Source organism: Phyllobates terribilis, unplaced genomic scaffold, assembly GCF_046119375.1.
Source record: "Phyllobates terribilis strain yellow unplaced genomic scaffold, ASM4611937v1 Scaffold_9__5_contigs__length_417890890, whole genome shotgun sequence".
Lineage (NCBI taxonomy): Eukaryota > Metazoa > Chordata > Amphibia > Anura > Dendrobatidae > Phyllobates > Phyllobates terribilis.
In genome coordinates, this window is record NW_027362769.1 from 89,115,954 (window position 1) to 89,138,230 (window position 22,277).

Consider the following 22,277-nt stretch of genomic DNA (forward strand, 5'->3'; position numbering starts at 1 on the left):
GTCCTCAGCAGTCCACTCCCTGTACCTTGTGCAGAATATCAGTCGGTCCCTGATGTTTTTTTCTGGAGAGAAGTGGCTTCTTTGCTGCCCTCCTTGAAACAAGCCCTTGCTCAAAGAGTCTCCGCCTCACAGTGCGTGCAGAAGCACTCACACCAGCCTGCTGCCATTCCTGAGCAAGCTCGGCACTGCTGGTAGTCCGATCCCGCAGCTGAAACAGTTTTAAGATACGGTCCTGGCGCTTGCTGGTCTTTCTTGGGCGCCTTGGAGCCTTTTTGACAACAATGGAAGCTCTCTCCTTGAAGTTCTTGATGCGATAGATTGTTGACTGAGGTGCAATCTTTGTAGCTGCGATACTCTTCCCTGTTAGGCCATTTTTGTGCAGTGCAATGATGGCTGCACGTGTTTCTTTAGAGATAACCATGGTTAACTGAAGAGAAACAATGATACCAAGAACCAGCCTCCTTTTAAAGTGTCCAGTGATGTCATTCTTACTTAATCATGACTGATTGATCGCCAGCCCTGTCCTCATCAACACCCACACCTGTGTTAATGGATCAATCACTAAAACGATGTTAGCTGCTCCTTTTAAGGCAGGACTGCAATGATGTTGAAATGTGTTTTGGGGGTTAAAGTTCATTTTCTGGGCAAATATTGACTTTGCAAGTATTGCTGTTAAGCTGATCACTCTTTGACATTCAAGAGTATATGCAAATAGCCATTACAAAAAATGAAGCAGTAAACTTTGGAAAAATTACTATTGGTCTCATTCTCAATACTTTTGGCCATGACAGTACATAGAAAGTCTGGTGTGGGCGGGTCTAGCTGTGGTGTGGGCGGGATTAGCTGTGGTGTGGTCGGGGTTAGCTGTGGTGTGGGTGGGTCTAGCTGTGGTGTGGGCGGGGTTAGCTTTCTCAGCTCTGATTCATTCTACATCTAAAAGCTCTGTGTCAGAACGACTGCACCCAGTAATCTAAGTGATACATCGTTGGGTTCATCTTTTCTTTGCCTGCATTACACTACTAAAATATTGTTTCCACCACTGTCTGGATTATATATCCTTCAGATAATTTTTATATATATGATTAGATAGGGGGCAATAGGGTCAACGAAGGCAAGCAGACGTGGAGCAGGGGGCACCAAAACCACATCGCTAGGGTGTTAACTACCCGCTGCTAGGTAGGCTACCAGTCTATTAGGGAAACCTAGGGTCAGCCTGTATGTATTTTGTGCTCGACACCTACCTCAATACACTTACGCCAATACTTTGATACCCATTTGTAATGGGTTGTGTCTTCGGGTATATCTATTGAAACACTTTTAGCTATATTTAATAAAAGAATTTTTAAGGTGTTATTTGCTCTTTTTTTTACCTATATTACACTGCTCTCAGATGAGATAGCAAAATTCTGCTGACAGATTCCCTTTAAGAATCAAAGTGTAGTTAAAAAAACAAAGTGTGCACAATGCCTTATTTCTCATTCAGACCAATACGATCTGTTAAACAACTGCCTGTTGGGGGTCATTTACTGTTCTGTTTACACAGACTGATGATAGTGATGAGAATAAAATGATGGCCAATATGATTGTCCTATCCAGAGTTATCCAGCATCATATAACCTGTTTACATGGGGAAATGCACTACTTCTAACAATTTTCATGCGCGCATAAATATCATTGCACCTGATGAACGAGCATTTTGCTTTCTTTGGTGGGTGATTGCTTCCCTGATCAGATGGGCAGAATTAATAACAAGTGTTCCTACAAACGGGCCATTATTGTCATTCATAGTTTAGTTACGTGTAACTTACCTCCTTTTGCGAAGTGCGACATTTTTTTTGCATTCCCTATAAAATCCGTTCTAATCTTGAAGAGAAGACTTTGTATCTTTGCTGGATGACACCTTCTCTGCAGCACGAGACACCGTGAAGAGACACTTCATGCTAATGCTACTTTTTAATACTAACATTCTCCATGTGGTTTTTACTTAAACATCATTGAAGTTAATTCAAGTGAAGATGTTTGCAGAACTCAGACCAATTCCCATGTGTAGAGGTTACGATCCCAATTACTGAGAAACATAAGAGGCTCATGTGTTCCTGACAAGCTTCTCTAAAAATCCAATCCCCTCTGCTCTACAGAGCACTTCAAGTTATCTTTTACACGCCCTTCCCATATCTCAAACACCCCAATCATTACTTTCAAAGAGAAAGGCTATAGAAAAGCAATAAGATTCATTGACAGCCCCTGAAAAGAAGTTTCATCTTCTAATTAGCTTAGGAAGAACAACAATAACACTAAGAGTTGGTGAGTGGCTGAGAAGTCTTTAAAGGCAACTGCTAGGAAATTCTGCCAGACTGGTCTTCCCCATTTAATATTGTATCCTGCTTGTGAACACATCACCCTCGATACAATGGAGGACTTTGGGTGGTACCAAGAATCGTCGAGTGAAGAACAGTCGTGGAATCAGTTAAACAGTAATTACCTCTCCGAAACAGACAACTGCAACTTGGACTTTGAGGTCTCCACGGCACATTTATCTCCATGGCTTTCCACCCCTCAATTCACACCTGACTTGCAGATCCCCATGTCCGATCTTTATGTTGAAGGGACAGGATCCTGTGAAGAACAAAGCTACCTGGGTCCATCACTAAAGGTGCACAGGAACGCTGCAAACATTAGAGAAAGGAGGAGAATGCTGAGTATTAATTCTGCCTTTGAAGAACTGCGTGGTAAGGTGCCAACATTCCCTTATGAGAAGCGCCTATCAAAAATTGACACCTTACGGCTGGCTATTGCCTACATTGCTTTATTAAGCGACATACTGGCCTCAGGGATTGACCCTAAATCATACGTTGATGAATTTGTAAGACATGGTATTCAAGGGTCTAATTCCATGATCTGGAACACAAGTGGTAAGTTATTTAAGAGTAGAAATTAATAGTGTAATGCTACCTTTTCATTCATCAGGATAATTTTTACAGTGAAATCATTTCTGAAATGCTTAGTTATGACATGTCATTTTCCATTAGTATTAGTAACCCAAAACAAGAGTGGAACTTACAGAGAAAGCGTATTCAGCGCAGAAACTCTCTAATTCCTATTCAAAAATTAAAAACTCCTCAAAAAACTTGGGTGTTTCTGCTCAATTTTTGATCACAAAAATCAGCAAAAAGAGAGAATATATACACAAACTCCAATGGAACCATCATTCAGACAGCACATTATACCCATGGGTATTCAAGATATAACACCCAAAATCCCTGATCTCTCCAGGTTGTCAAGAAAAGATTAGATTTACTTTACAACATTGTACCATTTACAAGAGCAATTGCTGTGAGAGCACTGGGCCATCATCCCATAAGGACCCATTTGTTTTGCACCCAAACATTTGTGGACAGGTGAGAATGAAAAGTGGAGTTTTCCGTAGCAATCAACCAATATTGCAGCTTCCATTAAAACATTAATTGCTTCTAAAAATTAAAAATAAAAGCTGAAGTTTGGTTGTTATAGGTAACATCCTTTTTTTTTGCTACAGTTTCGCTAACTGTCCTGTTGATCAAGTGATCAATGGAGAGACTATAATTTATTACTGATTTTATTAGTATGGGTGTCATACAAAAAGAATGTTCTGAATCACATGCAGATAACAAATCTCAAATTTTGGAGAGATGTGTAGCTTTATTATCTAGATTTTTTTTTTTAAACGTTAGAGATCGTTAAAGTGAACAAAGTGAGATGAATGTTCAAAACTCTCTGTACCATTTAACCAGTTGTTCTGCTTTCTTATAATACGCCGATGCACTATCACCCTTATGTCTGCACCAGATCATGAATCTTGTAGCGAGATCCCTTTTAGGTAGGTACTTGTGTTAAACTATTTTAAAGATTCACTTCACTTTCTGTACAGCCAATAACATGTAGGGAAATCTATGAATTAGTCTCCAATTTACTACACAAATTCTAAAAGATATAAATGTTTATCTTCCATTTGTTTTGCGTTGTCACAAAAACTAATGTGTTTTTAGAAGCATTATTACCTTTTTGTTTTGTTTTTTTTCAAATGAATGTTTTAGAACCTGCATTTCTTGCCTCTTTCACAAGTCATGTGATTCACAAATCACAGATGTAATGTGATGAACGGAATAAAATTCAAGTCACAATAACTAATCCTTTTTTACCCATTAAAATATATACATGATGTATATATATATTATATATATATATATATATATATATATATATATATATATATATGTTGCCAGGTCATTTTTGCACCACAATGAAGCCCATAAGAAGAAATCCCATTGGGAATTGAGGTTTTTTTTTTCATTTCATCATACTTCGAATTCGCCATTTTTCAGTACATTATATGGTAAAATAAATGGCATCATTCAAAACTTCAATTCGTCCCACGAAAAAACAAGCTCTTGAACACATGTGGGGGACGACAACAGAAAATAATAAATATTCATGGCTCTTGGAAAGGGGGAGGGAGCACAAAAATGAAACTTTGCCAGGTCGGGAAAGGGTTAGAGACTAGAGTACATCACTCCTGCAGATTTGCTAATGTTCAGTTTGATTGCTGAAATGTAACATTTTGGAGCCTTACATTAGATATGTGCTATTGTTTGCCCTAATTTACATGGAAATGCATTAAAGCTAACAAGTAGAAAGTAACATAAGGACTTCTCAGGGACTTTCTTCGCTATGGCGCCTGTTTATAGATGAAGGGCTGAATGTTTTCCAGCACCTGATGTAGAACCAGACTCATGCCATGTATTCCTTCTTTTCAGATCTCACTGCTCGGCTGTCTTGGATTAAATGGGACTGAAGCCGCAGTATTTACCAGGTGCGGAGTTCTCACCATCGAAAGGCCTGGGATTTATAGCACTTGCCATTCCCAGGGACTATGAGAATGAAGCACTTCACTATCACACAGCACATCATGGGAATGCTTCATAGCAACAAGTAGTAATTTATTCAGTGTACACAGATCGATAGGAGACACGCGACATTAACATTAAAGGTGCCGTGTGCTTGAAATGGACAATTGGAAGGTCACATTTTGATATTCGAAACGTTACAATTTAGAGATTTTCACTGGTTGTTTATTAAGTATATAAACATTGTGTCTATGATCATACAGATGGGAAGAGGACCGCCCTTAATCGTAGTGCAGCATATACCGATATAGGAGAGATATTTAAAGAGTAACAATAGTTTTAATTTTCATTTGATAACTCAATAGTACACATGAAAATGAGAAACTTTGTAATATATCTTATCAGAGAAATCTGCCACTTTTTCTACATTCAATGCAGAAAACTATGTGGTGCGCATTACAATTAATAAAACTTCTTAACTCACTGTTTAAACTTAGCGGAAGTTCTAACACTACATGGTTGACAACCAAAGGTTTCTATAAATTTGGAGATGAGCGCAGCGTTTGTTTTAAAAGCAAGAAAAAACCAAATAGAATTTTCAATAAAGGAGAGTGATTTTAGGAAACTGTACAATTTTTCCTATTCCGAGTTGAAGGCATACAGCAGGAACCCTTTTTTCTGCTTATCAGCCAATTTAATTGCAGGGAATTCTTACCTATAGACACAGATCACAGACGTGGTGAGCCCTATTCAGTTGGTAAGTCTTATAAAGACTGCCGGGTTGCAACATTTTTGTGCAACTATGAGTTGTGCAACAAATTGATATTTCAGTTTTACACAAGAATTTTGTCTAAATCTGTTTTGATGAGCCGGGGATCATAGCTTTTTGTTCCTTTAGCTGTGCTCAATTTGTAATATACGGTATTCTCTTAAGTTCGTAGCATGATGGTGCCCTGCAGAAAAAGTGGGGCAATGTTATTTAACTGTATGACAAAACACAAAGGTACCGTATGTTCTTCCTGCAGCTGCTCGCTTCCCAGTCATCGGGCCAGTGAACAGCAAACGCTCAGTATATCCATAGCTCCCAACCGTCCCAAAATTGGACAGTCCTGATTTGGAGGAGCTGTCACAGGAGATCCCAAGTTTCGCTCAGTGTCTAATGTCTCATCTCCTGCCCTGCAGGCTCCACTACGTGTATTACTGCTCAGTTTCTCCTTCTTGGGAAAAGGGCTAGCATCTATCTGTGCTCTGTATATACTTACATTCATTGAATTAACACACACATATAATTTTTTTTTTTATCTTTTGTTTTTAAGTCTGGTTTTGAGATTCAAACTCACAACCTGTTGCATTGGGAGGCAGCAGAAATAGCTACAGTAGTGTTCAGAATAATAGCAGTGTGGAGGTCAATTAGTGAGGTCAATCATTCTGTGAAGAAACATGCGTGAATCAGATGGCCCTTATTTAAGGGTGAAGCCAGCACATGTTGTACATGCATTTCTCCTTGAAAGCCTGAGAAATATGGATTGTTGGAGACATTGTTCAGAAGAACAGCGTACTTTGATTAAAAAGTTGATTGGAGAGGGTAAAACTTTTAAAGTGCAGACAATGATAGGCTGTTCAGCTAAAATGATCTCCAAGCAAAACCAGAGAGACGTGGAAGAAAACTGAAGACTACTATTCAAATGGATCAAAGAATAGCCAGAATGGCAAAGGCTCAGGCAATGATCAGCTCCTAGGATAATCAAAGACAGTCTCAAGTTACCTGTGAGTACTGTGACAGTTAGAAGACACCTGTGTGAAGCTAATCTCTTAGAAAGAAGTCCCCGCAAAGTCCCTCTGTTTGGAGAAAAAAAAAAAAAAAAACGACATGTACTGAAGCGGATACAATTTGCCAAAGAACACATCAACTGGCCTAAAGAGATATAGAGAAGCATTTTGTGGACTGAGGAAAGTAAAATTGTTGTTTTTGGGTCCAAGGGCCGCAGACAGTTCGTCAGACGACCCCCAAACTCTGCATTCATGCCACGGTACACTCTGAAGACAGTGAAGCATGGTGGTGCAAGCGTCATGATATGGGCATGTTTCTCTTACTATGGTGCCGTTTCCGAAACAAAGCCAAAAAATTGTGGGATGTAGTCAAAGCATCCTGGGCTGGAATAACAGTTGACAGAAGTTGGTAGACTCTATGCAACATAGATGTGAATGTTATTTTCTCTAAAGTAGTTAAAAAATTATATACATTTCTCTAGATGTTTTGAATTAGAAAACAGTGTGCAATGTTCCCAATGCATGGAAATAAAAACTAGTATAAAGATTTTGTCCTTAAAGGGGTTGTCCACTACATTTACATTGATGTCCTATCCAATGGGAGGTGGATGTGCAGTACACCACGGAGGCCACTACCACTTGACAGCGGAGCCGTGCAGGTGAGCACTTCTGGCCGGTGGCCGCTGCCGGCCCCAATAACAGCTGATCGGCGGGGGTGCTCACCATAGGATAGGGCATCAATGTAAAAGTAGTGGACAACTTCTTTAACTCATGTTTTTGAACACACTGCTATTATTTTGAGCATTACTGTATGAGTCACAGACTGTATGGTCAAGTATTGGAGAATTTTCTGTACTTGAATATGCATGGTATTCTTCACAGGCGCATTGTGCTGGCCATACCTGCCAGTGTATTTCTATATACCTGTATTCTAATGGTAAAAATAAAAGTCAAATATTTGTTATTCCTATAAAATTACTAAAAAATAAGGAAAAACAATTACAATAATGATAGTCTAATGTACTTTTTAAAAGAAAAAAACCCAAACATCACAAATCGACAAACAAGACATATTTAGTATCCCTGTAATTGCCACAACCTGTTCACAACACAGTGAACAGATTTTTTTCGGTGATGGGTAAATGATGCAAAAAAAAAAAAAAAAGGTGCAATTGATGTTTTTGCACTATTAAACACTTAAAAAAAATAATAAAAATGTAGCCTTGAGGATGTGTTCACATGCAGTGTAAATGCTGAAATTTTTCTGCAGGTACCCGCACTACACTATGCAATAAGAATCTACTCTGATTATTGAATTATTGCTAGCTTTTTTCTTCCTTTTCCCATTCACCGTATTTGATGCATTTTTGGTGCAGATTTGAAGCAGTGTTATTAATGCTTTTTTTAATGGCACAGAAAAGCTTGGATTCTGAACTTAAAAACACAACTGTGTTTTTTTTTTTTTTACATGCTTTTTTTAACATTTCTTTTCAGGCTCCTCATAGAAACCTATAGATAAAAAAAATCAACAAAAGTACAAAATTCAACAACTTTTTAGAAGCACAATGGGTAGAAGTTTTCAAAATATCACACCCACTTTGCTTGGACAGTTAGGCTATGTTCACTCATTACATTTTTGGAGAGTTTTTTTCTGCAGGTAAAACTTACTTTCTTGGCACTAAAGAAGTTGCTTACAAAGAAAGCATACCTTCCTGCGTTTTTACTGCTTATTTTGGTACGGATTATGGGTGCCATTTGTTTACAGTGCATGTTTAATAAACATAGTTTTATTCACCAAAAATTCATGGTTGTGTATTTTTGCAGCATTTTTGCACACATTTTTTAAGGGTGAAAAACATTGCAAAAATGCTGAAATAACTCAGATGCTGCAGATTTAAAAAATGCTGCAGTCTTCGAATTAAATAAAAAAAGTGTGCATGAGATTTCTGAAATCTCATAGCTTTTGCTGGTTCAGTAGAAAGAAGCGTTTTAATTTGCATAAAAATACGCTGCAAAACCATAATGTGTGAACATAGCCTTAAGGCATAAATGCGACGGGTTTTTTTTTTCACATAAAATCTGCTGCATTTAATGGTCCAAGAAAAGTGGATGTGAATTTATAAAAGCTGTGCATCTAAAGACGCTGCTGAACGGTGCGGTTTTGGCATTTTTTTTTTTCTCTATGAGGAGCCTAAAAAAAAATTCACGTTAAAAAAGAATGCAAAAATCACATAAAAATCAAATAAAAACCCCTGCATTTTTAAAAGTGTTTTTTATGCGCAACCGAAATCCCCTCATCTTTTACCAGGGTAAAAAGAAATGGTAAATGGGTATGGTTAGGGGTTGTGATTAGGGACATGGCCAAAAATTTGCCATGGGCGCAATGTGCGCCACATAATTTGTCAGTCTTTCTGCTCTGTAAAAGTTGGGAGGTAAGGTACAGCGCATTGTGTAGTAAGCAGTGATTGTTCGCTGCCCCAATAACTGAAAGCGAGAGGCTGCAGGGAGAACACAGCTTCATTTTCTCCCTACAGCCGCACTTTCAATTAGGCAATAACATTTTTAAAACTGTATTTACCTGCAATTAGCAAGTTTTTTTTACCGACTGGTACACTTAAACACAATGAACAGACGAATCCGAGACAAGAACTAGGTAACATTTCTTTTATTTACATCACAAGAGTAACACGCTGCCATCATGTGGTAGAAAATACTGCACTGCTAAGAAAGTTCAAATCCAACATCCTTGCCACAGAAAGAAAAAAAAAAATACAGTCAGTGGAAAAAGTAGATTTAAAAAAATGGCAAACAATATAAAATAAAAACAATCAGTGTTCAGCTCCTACAGAGGAACAGAAAAGTGGCAGAAAAGAAAATGCCCAAATTTCTGTAACAATGGGCTAAACCTGACAAAAGAAAACGCAGGTGAATGCAAAGTGTCCCAAAGGGTTCATAGTTCTAAAACCGTCATGACAGATCTGCATTAACGATCCGGTAAACGATGCATCAAATGCTCCAAGTTTATAATTTTATAGATATTTATATTATGTATATAGAATTATATACACACACTTGTCATCCTCAGAATATGGAAAGTCACACTCCAGACACATCCCTTTATCCAGTCTGTATGAGAAAGCCGGCCCCGGTCAGGGACGCAGCACGCAAAATTAACTCTTGCCAGAGGGGTTTAATTTTCCTTCCTTTAAACACAGTGCATTGGCAGCGTGGGGTGGGCACGATCGCACCCCTATGTAAAAGGCAGCAATTGTTCCCGCCTGCTATGAGGGTCACCTCCGAAGTAAACATACAAATCACGGACAGACACAGGTGGCAGCTCACAGCCATGAAATGTCGGGAGAGGATACGGGCAGGCAACAGCTTCTTCGTCTTGCGCTTCTATTATGTCAGGTCCTGACGACGCTGGGAATTACCAAAGTTTTACGGGAACAGGGAACAAAAAAAAAAAAAAAAAAAAAAAGATGCGGATTCACTGGCACCACCTAAACCATTGACATAATAGAGGAACATAGGCGTAACTGTCTGTTCTGCCACATCGGTGCCATCTCCCAGGGCACAATGTACAAACCACTAGCATCATATCAACATGGTCACTACAATGGAAAAGTGTCAACTCTGCCGGCAAACCATCACTACTACTGGAGAACACGGCAGATCACATTATAAAATAGAAAACAGTGTATGGTAAAAAAAAAACAAAAAAACAATATGGCAGAGAAGGCGTGCAAAATGGATGCAAGGGGCTTGGGTATCAGACATGCTCTCTGGCTGCAAAGAGAAGGTACACAGTGTTCATCACGGGGCTGCAGCCTTCACTACCTGCCCCTTATAGTGTTTTAGAGTAGAAAATTCTATGTACTGATGCCATTACAGACGCAAAATTGCAATTAATGCAACTCCTTGCACCAAAGCTATTTTCCTTCTATGAAGAAAATAAAAAATCCAGATGCCTTACCATATATATCTATATAATGTACATATTGTGCAAAACTTCTAGGTGCAGAAAAAAATGCGGCAAAGTAAAAATGCTTTAAAAAATAAAAAAAAGTGTTAATAGGTAATTATCAATTAACAAAATGCAAAATGAATGCACAAAATAGAAATTTAAATTGAATCAACATTTGGTGTGATCACCCCATGTCTTCGAAACAGCATCAATTATTCTAGGCACACTTGCACAAAGTCAGGGGATTTTGCAGGCTTGTAGTCAAGTGTATGAGGAACCAATAATGATAATCATCATCATTTTCATACATAGGTTGACACACAGTCATTAGCTGAAACAGAAACACAGCCGTGTAGGAGGCTTAAAGCTGGATGAGGAACAGCCAAATTCTGATGTGAAACTGTCTTCCCAACCCTCACCTTTTATAGCAAAGGTCATACACCATGGCAACACCAAAAACAGCATCAAGACACAAGGTAGTTATACTGCATCAGCAAGGTTTCCCCCAGGCAAAGATTTTAAAGTAGACTGGGGATTCAAGATGTGCTGTTCAAGCTGTTTTGAAGAAGCACCAAGAAATGGGTATGATTAATGGTTGTAGATGCAGTAGTCGGTCAAGGAAGGACACATCATGCTTAGTTCCCTTTGAAATTATAAGATGTCCATAAGTGCCATCAGCTCAGAACTGGCAGCAATCAGTGAGACCCAGATACTCCCATCTACTGTTCAGAGAAGTCTGACCTTCAGTGGTCTTCGTGGTAAAAATTGCAAAAAACATACCTTAAACATGGTATCAAGACCAAGAGACTCAACTATGCATGAAAAAAATACACTGTGTGCAGAATTATTAGGCAAATGAGTATTTTGCTCACATGATACTTTTTATACATGTTGTCCTACTCCAAGCTGCATAGGCTTGAGAGCCAACTACCAATTAAGTAAATCTGGTGATGTGCATCTCTGTAATGAGGAGGGGTGTTGACTAATGACATCAACATCGTATATAAGGTGTGCTTATTAGGCAACTTCCTTTCCTTTGGCAAAATGGGTCAGAAGAGAGATTTGATGGGCTCTGAAAAGTCCAAAATTGTGAGATGTCTTGCAGAGGGATGCAGCAGTCTTGAAATTTCCAAACTTTTGAAGCGTGATCACCGAGCAATCAAGCGTTTCATGGCAAATAGCCAGAAGCGAATTGGCCAAAAAAGGCGCAAAATAACAACCCATGAATTGAGGAAAATCAAGCGTGAAGCTGCCAAGATGCCATTCACCACCAGTTTTGCCATATTTCAGAGCTGCAGTGTTACTGGAGTATCAAAAAGTACAAGGTGTGTGATACTCAGGGACATGGCCAAGGTAAGGAAGGCTGAAAAACGACCACTTTTGAACAAGAAACATAAGATAAAATGTCAAGAATGGGCCAAGAAATATCTTTAAGACTGATTTTTCAAAGGTTTCATGGACTGAGGAAATGAGCGCGACTCTTGATGGGTCAGATGGATGGGCTAGAGGCTGGATCAGTAAAGGGCAGAGAGCTCCACTCCGACTCAGACGCCTGCAAGGTGGAGGTGGGGTACTGGTATGGGCTGGTATCATCAAAGATGAACTTGTGGGACGTTTTCGGGTTGAGGATGGAGTGAAGCTCAACTCCCAGACCTACTGCCAGTTTCTGGAAGACAACTTCTTCAAGCAGTGGTACAGGAAGAAGTCGGTATCGTTCAAGAAAAACATGATTTTCATGCAGGACAATGCTCCATCACATGCATCCAACTACTCCACAGCGTGGCTGGCCAGTAAAGGTCTAAAAGAAGAAAAAATAATGACATGGCCCCCTTGTTCACCTGATCTGAACCCCATAGAGAACCTGTGGTCCATCATAAAATGTGAGATCTACAGGGAGGGAAAACAGTACACCTCTTGGAACAGTGTCTGGGAGGCTGTGGTGGCTGCTGCACGCAATGTTGATCGAAAACAGATCAAGCAACTGACAAACTATGGATGGAAGGCTGTTGAGTGTCATCATAAAGAAAGGTGGTTATATTAATCACTAATTTTTTTGGTTTTTGTTTTTGCATGTCAGAAATGTTTATTTCTAAATTTTGTGCACGGATATTGGTTTACCTGGTGAAAATAAACAAGTGAGATGGGATTATATTTGGTTTTTATTAAGTTGCCTAATAATTCTGCACAGTAATAGTTACCTGCACAAACAGATATCCTCCTAAGATAGCCAAATCTAAAAAAACCCTACTCCAACTTCCAAAAATATTAAGCTTGGATATTTTTGAGTCTTTTGGGTTGATTGAGAACATAGGTGTTGATCAATAATAAAAATAATCCTCTAAAATACAACTTGCCTAATAATTCTGCACACAGTGTAGGAACTGGAGTGTAGAAAAATGGCAGCAGGTACTCTGGATTGATGAGTAAAAATGTGAAATATTTGGATGTAACAGAAGGCAGTTTGATCCCCAAAGGAATGGAGATCAGTACAATAATGAGTGTCCGCAGGTAACATGAAGCATGGTAGAGGGTCTTTACAAGTTTGGGGCTGCATTACAGCAAATGGAGTTTGGGATTTGGTCAAGATTAATGGTGTCCTAAAATCTAAGAAATACAGGCAGCTACCCCTCACATACAACTATGTAATTAAGAAGTATCTTTAGTGTAAAGAAGAACAGGGATTCCTGGAAGTGATGATACGGCCTCCACAAAGCCCAGGTCTCAGATCAAGTCTGTGTGTGATTACAGGAAGAGACAGAAGGAAATTCACAGCCTATATCCACAGAAGGTCTGTGGTTAGTTCTCCAAGATGTTTGGAACAACCTCCCTGCTGAGTCCCTTCAAAAACTATGTGCAAGTGACAAGTGTACCTAGAAAAATTGATGCTGCTTTAAAGGCAGTTTGGCCACACCAAATATTGATCGGCTATAGATTTCTCTTTTGTTCATTCACATTTTGTGAATTGATAAAACAACTATAAACACTATCTTTGAGTGCATTCTTACTTTTCAGCATTTCTTCCACATCTGCCTAAAATATTTGCACAGTACTGTATAATTCTTAAAATTCATGTCATGTTTAAATGTAATTGCAGACAGGTAATGATTACTTAAAGGGGTTGTCTAGGATTAGAAAAAGTTGTTTTTTATCAATCGTAAAAAGAAACAGCGACTCCTGTCCATGGGTTGTGTTTGGTATTATCGTCGATCTCCATTAACTTGAAATCACCTAAACTGTAATACCAGACAAATCCCATTGATAGGAGTGGCGCTGTTTTTCTTATTTAAAAAAAACAAAAACAGAACTTTTTTTTTCCTATTACTGTGCAACCCCTTTTTGCTTTAAATACAGAACTGAAAACACTCAGCCTAACACAATACTCTGAGACTGATCCAGGTGAAATCATAAAACAAGTGCCCTTCATCGTATTCGGTTTAGCCAAATAGGCCCCATATTCTCTGCCCTTTCCTTCCCGCCTTGCACAGCATTGCGACCAACTGCACAACATAGGACTCAGCTGTGCTTGATTCATGCAACCTCAAAGTATATAGTAAAATCTAGAAAAATAGATTCATATATATATATTTCTATATATAATTATCTTTATATATATATTTTTTTTTATTTTATTTTTTTTTTATCTATAGGGAGGTCAATGCCCAGAAATAGGAGTGTGGCCCCTCCCTTGCACACACAAAAATGATGCATGTATAAAACATGGAATGAGTGGAAATGCAGCGTGTGCAGGGTATAAAAGTAGAACAAAAGAAATAAAAACAAGGAATGAAATTCAAATTAAAAAAAAAAAAGGGTAATGTTCTAAGAAAAAAGCCCCCTACTGCACCCTCCGACAGTCCCACTTTTCACATGCCAACTGTTTGATACCCATTCCAGGCCGAACACTTCTGTAAAGCGATCATCTGTCCATGCTCTGAAAGATGCATTCAGGATGCAGAAAAAATTCAAGAATAATGTAAAAAAAAATAAGAAAAAAAATCCAAAAAATATCTATAGCATAAAACCAGGTATTTTTTTTTCTGTGAGTATGGGGGTAATAAAATCAGAAATGGTAGTTGGATAAATATAATTTGCAAATGTGTTGTCTCGTATGTGAATGTAGGACAGTCGAGCAGCTGTATACATCTCCCAGAGCAGATCCAGTGTATACTCAGCCTAGTTGTACATGCCGTAAGACATCTGAAAGCATGCAGATTATGTCAGGACCTCAAGATACAAGAAATTCAAGACAGAGAGGTCACAACTTCATCAGTACGGGTGACTCCAAATGACAATACTTTGCATGTAAGTTTTGTGTACCAAAGTAAAAAAAAAAAAAAAAGTGGGTGCATGTGAAGCAGAGGAGGGGACTGCAAGTACCACACACAGTGTGACCAGGAAATAAAAGGACTGTTTGGTGCAGTGCGATGCGGTTTTGTGCAGTCATAGGCTGTAGTGTAGTTTACAGAACGGCCATGAAATTAATAATAAATACACACAGTAAGGGCACAATGTGAGGGTCCCGACACAAGAGGGGGGCACTCGGAGGCCCCCTGGCTATCACTCCAAAACATATCATGTGCTGCCAGGACAGGAAACAACATATGTCAAGGTGCAGCCTGCAGCACAGTCCCAGGAGAACCATTCAAAACAGCCAAACCCCAGAAGAAGCCTGCGGCGGAACACGGAAAACTGCTGCTGATCTGCAGCAAAATGCTGTTCCCTCGACAGTGAGGAGGTTCGTCCCAGGAATCTGTTAGGCAATGGGTGCGAGTCACATGCTGCTGGAAAGTCAGCCACAACTCTCAGCATGGATAATAAGTGCTATATTGAGGTTATATCCAAGACTGAGAGCACCCTGCTCCCTCCATGCAATCCCAGGAGCAAGGCTCACATACAGTACATTGTTGGTCTCCTTAAGGAAATTAAAGTCTTAGCAACAGCTCTCTGATCTGGTAAAGTGAGGGTAAGGCGTCTCCCCTTGAGGAGCAGTCTCATCAGACTTTATGGTCGTCCTTTCTATGGCGCAGTTACAAGATGGATTTTGCCGCTGACGCCATCCCCACATTTCAGATACATATAGGAAGTCTCGGTGGGAAGATCAGAGGGAGTCGATTGGAATCTAAATTATCCCCTGATAAAAAAAATTAAAAAATGAAAAATACCACGAGAAACATTCCTTACATTAAAAAAAAAATGTAACGTGAATAAAGCTTTGAATTAGTACTAAAAATGAAATGAGAACTGGAAATGTACTGCTTGCCGGCTGCAATGGGTTTGCTCAAAGAATTTTACATAAAAAGTAAAAAATGGAACAAATTGCCATTTAAAAAAAAAAAAAAAATAGGAATTGGTGCAGGCCGAGCATGCTACCTGCGCAGGGAGAGGCCGTATCCTCCATGTCCACATGGTGAAATGCACCTAAAAAAATCAGCAACGGTTGCAATTAAAGTTTCTGCTTGCAGAGGCCACTTCACAGGTGGAGGACACAGTCCGGTCATCGTATGTATATACGACATGCAACTCGAGAAATCAAAAAGTAAAAAAAAAAAAGAAAAAGGCAACTGCCATTAGCCATCACCACCACGCCACAGCATCGGATCAATGAGGGGACGCGAGGGTTTGTGTAATGCGACGTCACATCTTCTGTTGGTTACGGATGTTGTATATTTTTAAGGCATGTCCTTCAAATCCTCACAGACAATAAAGGAATAAAACCATTCAAATGGAAAAAAAAGGAGTTCCATCCAAGGACAAGGCACAATCCTTCCTCCCGCTTCTGTTCCAGAGTCAAAAGTCCCTCGCTGTGATAACAGCCTCCGGAGGATCTCTCTAGTCCACTGCATATACCCCATTATGAAGAAAGAATGCTTGAAAAACAGGCCAGACCGAGTGGTTTACAGAAGTGTCCGCACAGCACGGTCACCGTTCTTTCGGTGCACACAGGATCCTTGTAAATCTGCTGCAGAATGTTAAAGCACCAAAACTGTTTGTGAGGACCCCTGAAGAGGTCACTGTATCCTTGTTTTTCTTTGAAATAGTATTTTTTTTTTTTTTTTTTTTTAAATAAAAAAAAAAATATGAAGAAAATAATTTTTTTGGCAAGAGCTGCCATTGGCTCCTGGAGGAGCAGTGCCTCCTCTATCCAGGAACGGCACAGTGCGGCTGTGCATTGTACTGTGCGCTGCCGTTTGTGGTTCTGTGGATATGATGTACACAGAGTTCTTTACATCCATGTCGCTGCTCGTCTTCCTGCAGACAGAGCACAGGCGGAGAAATTGGAGGGGGCAACCCCCAACAAATGTACGGAATTACACAACGGACAATCACCAGTCACTTTGCTACAGCGGGGGTTCTTCATCCATCGGTTCCTCCTCAGTCCTACAGGAGAGAAGGAAAAGCTCAGTAAAAAGCTCCCATCAGAAGATGCAGGATAACGCCTAGTACGAAATAAAACATATCTGCCCATCTACAGGCTGCTACTACTGATTACACAGGATCCACCAATCACAAGAGGCGATGTCACACCGACCCCCTTGCACATGCTCATTAGATGCTTTTGAGTCAGAATATTAATGCTAATCTACATGTGAATTTCCAGAAGGATCATCAGGTATGAGTCTATAAGAGTCCCAGTAACCGGTGTGAAAACTGCAAGACTGATATAAAAAAAACACAAACAAAAAAAAAACATCATCAAAATATAAAATCACCCAACGAACAAGCATTTTGCTCATCCATTGAAAGATTAGGCAACTTTTCATTTTATTTATGTATCCACAGATTCTGACCTGACCCAGTCTCTCCTCTTCCGGTGAAGTTGTACATCACGTGCAGCACCTCCAGCATGAAATCGTGGCTCAGCAAATTTCCTCACTCAATTTATGCATTGCCAGCACTGAGATCATGTACAAGGGCTGGTTCACAGTGTGGTGCCTATGTAGAAGGGTGTACTGTACAGGTGCTAACCACGTTACGTGATAGTCAGGTTGCAAACTGGGAACTGTAGTCCAGGGCTGAATTCACACCAGCAAACGGGAAGATTCCAATTAAAAGAATTGTTTTGCACCAGAAGAATCGGTTGGTGAAAGAAAGGAGAAAACAGCCCAAGAGGTAAACCTTTATCTTCACCTCAACGAAACACAGCATTATACATTATAAGAAATTTTTAATATCCTGGAAAAACCCTTTAATTGTCTTTCATGGCACCTTAATTTTTTTTTGAGAGTTTATCCAGGACTATTTTTATTTTTACTATGGGCCTAAAAATACTACACAGGCAGGGGTACTTGCTACCTACCTGCCTGCCTGCTGTGCCCAGCGCCAATCTCTGCCAGCTTCCACTGACGTCACGTCGACAGAGCAGCGGCTTCCCTTCCACTCTGCCCTGTTGACGGGGCGTGACTGCTGACATCATGCTGATTGACAGCCGGCTCTCTGTTGTTCACTTGTGGGGAGCCGGCAGTCAATCAGCATGACGTCGGCAGTCACGCCCTATCGACAGAGCAGCCCGGAAGAAGAAGAGCTGCTCTGTTGACATAGAGCAGCTGAATCGGTCAATGACCACTCTGCCCTGGGTGGAACAAGCAGGTAGTTTGCAAATTACATGCCTCTTAGTTTTTAGGCCCATAGTTAAAAAAAAAAAAAAAAAATAGTTCTGGATAACCTCTTTAAAGACCTCACTGTTTAATTTGAGTGAGTGGAGACACTCATTGTCTGTCCAAAGGCACGGGCTGTAAAACTGTAAAGTCATTTGCATTATGAATATTGGCTAACATATGGACACCCAATAATGACATCTCATGTCAGTGACCTGTCAGGGGATTAAACCTAGCTCCATTGAAAAATAAAGGTTTCACAGTGTTGCTAGATCCTTCTGTACGGTACCTGCGTGAAAGGTTCCCTCCAAAACTCAAATGTTCTGCCTACAGAGTCTGTAATTCTATGTTTGGGGAAGCTTTCTAAGTGATCACTGGAGGTATACTTTATTGTTCAGTGGTGCTCTTACCTATTAAGAAACCGCAGTGCAAGCCTCTTAATGGCTGTGATAACTCGACATTTGCTGGTCAATGTTCTTTAATGTCAAGACAGCGATGATGATAAGACTTGCACAATTCAGTAAATCATATGTGTGTGTCTGTAAGAACCAGGTTTATTAACACAGCTGTGAACAATGTACTTACTACATACACTATAGCATGCTCACCTTCGCTCTGGACGGACGTCCACAGACAGGGACGCCATTGCTGTCACTGTCTCTGCTTCCTCACTCTCACATTTCTGAGCCTCAACAAGTGAATATGAGATGGTTGAAGAAAGCTGATGCAAACAAGGCCAGTACCCACCTTCACAAAAAGACAATATAAATCAGTGCAAGTAACAGGAGAACAAAGAATTAGGACTTTGATATTCTGGTTCTATTCAGACATCGCCTGCAAAAGTTTTTAATGCAGCAAGGTTTATACAAGAGAAAGATAGGATCGGCACCTACATCTTTTTTTATTATTCTTAAAGGGATATTCCAGGGATACAACTAGATCTGACCACTGCCCGACGGCAGTTGATAAAACATGCTTCAATCACACCCATCCTCAAAAAGCCAATCCTTGACCCATCCTCTCAGACTAGCTATCGCCCATATCACTTCTCCCCTATGCTTCAAAACTACTGGAACAAAAAGTGCATTCTGAGTGGGCCTCCCACCTCTCCTCCTGCTCTCTCTTTGACGCTTACAATCTGGCTTCCGACCGCATCACTCCAGTGAAACTGCCCTGACTAAACTCACCACTGACCTAACCACCAAATCCAAGCGATACTACTCCGTCCTCCTCCTCCTAGACCTGTATTCGGACTTCAACACAGTGGACCATTCCCTCTTACTACAGACTCACTCATCTCTCGGCATCACAGACTTGGCCCTATCCTGGATCTCCTCATGCCTAACAGACCGGACAATCAGTGTTTCACACTCACACACCACCTCCTCATCTCGCCCCCTATCTGTTGGTGTCCCCCAAGGTTCAGTTCTAGGACCCCTGCTTTTCTCCATCTACACCTTCGGCCTGGGACAGCTCATAGAGTCCCATGGCTTTCATTATCACCTCTATGCTGATGACACACAGATCTAGCTCTCTGGACCCGATATCACCTCCTTACTAACCAGAATCTCACAATGTCTATTAACCATTTCATCCTTCTTCTCTGCTAGATTTCTAAAACTTAACATGGATAAAACTGAATTGATCATCTTTCCCTCACCTCACTCAACCTCCACATCTGACCTATCCATCAGAGTCAATGGCTGTCCACACTCCCCAGTTCCGCAAGATTGCAGCCTCGTGGTAACCCTGGACTCTGATCTCTCCTGCAAACTACATATCCAAGCCCTTTCCATTTCACGCCAACTCAAATATATCTCCCAGAACCGCACATTACTCAACCAAGAATCTGCAAAAACACTAGTGCACGCCCTCATCATCTCCCGCCTCGACTACTGCAACCTCCTGCTTTGTGGCCTCCCTTCTAACACTTTTGCACTCCTCCAAATTATCCTAAACTCTGCCGCCCGACCAATCCACCTGTTCCCCTCGCTATTCCCTGGCCTCCCCCCTCTGTCAATCCCTTCACTGGCTCCCCATTACCCTGAAACTCCAGTTCAAAACCCTAACCATGGCATACAAAGCCATCCACAACCTGTCTCCCCCATTCATCTGTGATCTAGTCTCCCGGTACTTACCTGCACGCAGCTTCCGATCCTCACAAAATCTCCTTCTCTACTCCCCTCTTATCTTCTCTTCCCACAATCACATCAATATTTCTCCCGCGCATCCCCCCTACTCTGGAACTCTCTACCCCAACACATCAGACTATTGCCTACTGTGAAAACCTTCAAAAAGAACCTGAAGACTCACCTCTCCCGACAAGCTTACAACCTGCAGTAACCCTCGCTCCACCATACTACTGCACAACCAGCTCTACCCTCACCTACTGTATCCTCACCCATCCCTTGCAAATTGTGAGCCCTCAGGGGCAGGGTCCTCTCTCCTCCTGTACCAGTCACTGTTGCATTTTATTTTTGTTCAAGATTATTGTAATTCTTTTTGCTATGTATACCCCTTTTCCACATGTAAAGCGCCAAGGAATAAATGGCGCTATAATAATAAATAATAAAGTTAAAGGGGTTGTCCAGTCCAAAACAATAAGCCTGCAGTCACTCTAAGTGACTGCAGACTTATGAATCCTCCCAGCACACAAATTGTGCGCTGCGGGGAGTCGCGGTTTCAGACCCAGGACCTGAGGGTATACATACTCGCGGCCAGTGGGCATGGCCTCGCTCCCTACACTTGTATGCCCACTGGTATGCCATGCCCACTGGTCGTCAGTATGTATAACTCGCCTCCTCATTTCATGGTGATCTCTGCTATAATTAGGCTGTTCTTTTTAGTTCAGTGAGTCAGATTCAGTATATTTCAGCCTATGTACAAGTGGCTGTTCTACCAAACAGGAAGTAGTAGTCAAGCATTACAAATTTCCAGATTCATTACTTTGGTTTTTTTTAATCAGATCATTTTTATTAAGAAAATTACACAATAACATTTTTACAAAGAAAGATCAGTAGAACAAAGACATTCAGTGCTACATGGTATCATTATATATTATTGTTATACATAAAATACAATAAAATTGTCATCATCTTTTTTTATTTTAAATACAAATAGAAGATACGAAATATCCCTCAGTCTGTACCACGACGAAAAAATCTAATTTTTGTAAGAAAAATATGCATTTAAAAACAGATCAGTAACCAAATTTTACAACAGAAACTGCCTACATAATAAAATAGATCTTAGACCTGATTAGGTTGGTATAATCCATGCTACAATGGCTGTATAATTCTTTTTTGAAGTGTAAACTTAAAGCCTGATTAACATCTCCTCATTGTCCCCATTACCTGCTGAGATCTCTCTGAGCTCAGTACAAGCTGCAGCTTTCAGTCAGGATGGATGAAGACTGAATACTCTTGGATTCGTGAGCTTTCTAACTCTTTATTTGGACTCATAAAAAGCTCTTTTTAATATCAGGATTACACAGAAATTCTGACATGGATTTTCAAAGTAAGTATTTATTAATGTATGCAGTTTGTAATGTGAAATCTGATAGATATGCGTTAACAAAAAAACCTGGTTTAAACAATAGGTCATTTTCTGATGACACCTTCCCTTTAATGCTACTGAAAGTATTCATCTGCAGACACTGAAACGCATAATTTCCCTATTTTACAAAGTTAAATGTGAACCTGTCAGTAATAATCTGCCTAAGAAACCAGAGACACTGCTATATAGTACTGCTATATAGTGTAGGGAAACACATATCCAACTATATCTATTCAGTCATTACCATGCACTCCGTAGCGCGGAAATTCATCTTTTATTAAAATGACAATTAGGCTTGCTAGTGCACTGGTGGGCATATCGGTGCACTTGCAGTCCCCAGCTCCTCTTCTATTCTCCTCGATAGAGCAGTCCCGTTTCTTGACTGATAGTGGAAACAGAGGCTCTGATGCACAGCGTCACCTCTGTTCTCCACTGTCAATCAAAAAAATTAGGGTGGTACTGGTGGGGAGAAGTGAAGAATAGTTGAGGACTGCAAGTGCACTGTTT

At 40.2% G+C, this 22,277-nt stretch overlaps 2 protein-coding genes across 2 annotated transcripts in view; one reads left to right on the forward strand and one right to left on the reverse strand.

The window, feature by feature from the left end:
- The first annotated feature begins 2,357 nt into the window (after positions 1–2,357).
- Positions 2,358–6,911, forward strand: LOC141160840 (helix-loop-helix protein 13-like). The gene is made up of 2 exons (XM_073645634.1): positions 2,358–2,912; positions 4,794–6,911. The coding sequence occupies exons 1-2, from the start codon at positions 2,411–2,413 to the stop codon at positions 4,829–4,831; spliced, it is 540 nt and encodes a 179-aa protein (XP_073501735.1). The 5' UTR covers positions 2,358–2,410; the 3' UTR covers positions 4,832–6,911.
- Positions 6,912–12,766: 5,855 nt separating this feature from the next.
- HDAC4 (histone deacetylase 4) overlaps positions 12,767–22,277 on the reverse strand; it is a 194,063-nt gene continuing 184,552 nt past the window's right edge. Inside the window, 2 exon segments of the mRNA XM_073646742.1 lie at positions 12,767–16,998; positions 18,824–18,962. Of these exon segments, the coding sequence (XP_073502843.1) occupies positions 16,959–16,998; positions 18,824–18,962 (179 nt within the window). The 3' untranslated portion in view covers positions 12,767–16,958.

Coding starts and splice junctions, on each gene's coding strand:
- LOC141160840 (XM_073645634.1), top strand. CDS start 2,411: ATGGAGGACTTTGGGTGGTACCAAGAATCGTCGAGTGAAGAACAGTCG. Junction 2,913..4,793: donor CATGATCTGGAACACAAGTG/GTAAGTTATTTA, acceptor CCTTCTTTTCAG/ATCTCACTGCTCGGCTGTCT.